At 50.9% G+C, this 2,143-nt stretch overlaps 1 protein-coding gene across 1 annotated transcript; it reads left to right on the top strand.

Annotated features, from left to right (window-relative positions):
• The first annotated feature begins 328 nt into the window (after positions 1 to 328).
• On the top strand, positions 329 to 1,150 carry LOC112092366. The gene is made up of 2 exons (XM_024168370.1): positions 329 to 503; positions 600 to 1,150. The coding sequence occupies exons 1-2, from the start codon at positions 329 to 331 to the stop codon at positions 1,148 to 1,150; spliced, it is 726 nt and encodes a 241-aa protein (XP_024024138.1).
• The last annotated feature ends 993 nt before the right edge of the window (positions 1,151 to 2,143 follow it).

Raw genomic sequence — 2,143 nt, 5'->3', positions numbered from 1 at the left:
TAAGGAATTCCTTGCATGAGCGTAAGGCTACATAAATGCCGAGGAAGCGGATGCGAATGACCCTGAGCACAGGTCCAATAAGAACAAGGGGACCGAACAAAGGTCGACGCCAGCAAAGCAGGATGAAAAGAAGCGACAAGGTGGAGGAAGCAGGGACAAGCAGCCCGCTTCGACATCAAACACTCCAGAAACCATGAAACCGAGGTAAGAGGATAACTGTAAGCCTCGACTGTTTCAAAGGTATGATTCCTACCATGAATTAACAGTAGGAGCCAAAGAAGTGTTCAATCAGGTCGGCCGCAGGAATCTATTACGCCGCCCAGAGCCAATGAGGTCAGACCCTAGCCGAAGGAACCAGAAAAAATACTGCAGGTTCCACGGCGACGTTGGCCACCACACCAAAGATTGCGCCGATCTTAAAGATGAGATCGAGAGAGTAATCCTTGAGGGGAGGCTGCAGGAGTTGAAAGCCGAGCGGAGACCTAGAAATGATGGCCACGGCGGCTAGAATGACGGTCGACGCCGAGACGAGAACCAGCGCCCAGAGGACCGAGAACCCGTTGGCGTCATACGAACTGTCCTCGGCGGCCCCTATATAGGAGGAGACTCAAGGAGATCTCAGAAGGACTACGCCCACGAGGCCAGAGGGGTTTACCATGAAAGGTTCTGGAGTGTCTCCGCCGTAAAAATACTAAGATTCAGCAGCGCTGACGTAGCGTTTAATGAGGATGACGCCAGCGGAGTTCACTTCCCCCACAACGACGCGTTGGTGGTAGAAGCCATGATCGGGAACCATACTGTGTGCCGGATCCTAGTGGACAATGGGAGCTCGGTAGACCTCCTATACTCCGACTACCTGGAAAAGATGGGGATTCCAAAGGAGCAGTTGGAAAAGACCTCCAGGCCGTTGTACGGCTTTACAGGGGACTCCGTCATCCCTCAGGGGACTATCCGGCTGCCCATAACCGCAGGGGAGAAACCTCGACAAGCCACCACAGTGGCTAATTTTGTGGTAATAAAGGGGGGCTCCCAGTACAATACCGTGACTAGAAGACCAACCCTCCAGGCGCTGAGGGCAATCACCTCTATTTACCACCAAAAAGTCAAATTTCCTACCCCAAATGGCGTGGGCGAAATGAAGAGCAACTAGTACGAGGCAAGGGTTGCATACTCCGATGCCCTGCGCAGATATGACCAGCCGGGAAGGCAAGAAGCCAGGATGGTTTATCAAAGTACCGTCGAAGACATAGATCCCAAGATCCAAGAGGAGGTCACATGGTCTCAACCCGTTGAGGAGCTGGTGGAGGTCCAAGTCAACGAGGGTGAACCAACCAAAATACTAAAAGTAGGCTCAGACCTAACCTCATCACTTAGGATTGAGGTCGAGGGCTTCCTCAAGAAAAACCTAGATGTCTTCGCCTAAAATCATGCTAACATGGAGGGTATCGACTCGGAAGTCATGTGCCATTGTCTGAACATTGACCCCTCATATCCCCCCAAGCGCCAGAAGCGTCGACCGATGAACCCGGAGAGGTACGAGGCACTAAAAGAATAGGTCGACAAATTGATCAACAATGGGTTCATCAGGGAGGCCCATTACCTGCGATGGGTCTCAAATCCCGTATTGGTAGTCAAGCCTAACGGAAGTTGGAGAACATGCGTCGATTTTAGCGACCTCAACAAAGCCTGCCCGAAGGATGGTTTTCCACTCCTTCGGATAGACCAGATGGTCGAGGCCACAGCAGGACATGAGATGCTGAGTTTTATGGATGCCTACTCTAGGTACAACTAGCTCCCCATGCACCCAGCCGACGAGGAGCACACATCCTTCATAACCAACAGGGGCCTCTACTGCTATAAGGTAATGCCTTTTGGCCTAAAGAATGTGGGGGCTACCTACCAAAGGCTCGTAAATAAGATGTTCGCTCAGCAGCTCAGAAAATCAATGAAGGTCTATGTTGACGATATGCTAGTAAAAAGTGCCAGGGCCACCCAACACGTCAACCATTTGAGTGAAATGTTTGGTATACTGAGAAAATACCACATGAAACTGAACCCCAAAAAATGCGCCTTTGGAGTTGGATCAAGGAAATTCCTTGGTTTCATGGTCAGTAACCGGGGGATAAAAGCTAACCCTGAAAAG

Source organism: Morus notabilis, unplaced genomic scaffold (assembly GCF_000414095.1).
Source record: "Morus notabilis unplaced genomic scaffold, ASM41409v2 Scaffold404, whole genome shotgun sequence".
NCBI lineage: Eukaryota > Viridiplantae > Streptophyta > Magnoliopsida > Rosales > Moraceae > Morus > Morus notabilis.
The sequence above is the reverse complement of the archived record's forward strand: the minus strand, read 5'-3'. Positions and strand labels throughout refer to the sequence as shown.

Coding starts and splice junctions, on each gene's coding strand:
- LOC112092366 (XM_024168370.1), top strand. CDS start 329: ATGAGGTCAGACCCTAGCCGAAGGAACCAGAAAAAATACTGCAGGTTC. Junction 504..599: donor TAGAAATGATGGCCACGGCG/GCTAGAATGACG, acceptor GCCCCTATATAG/GAGGAGACTCAAGGAGATCT.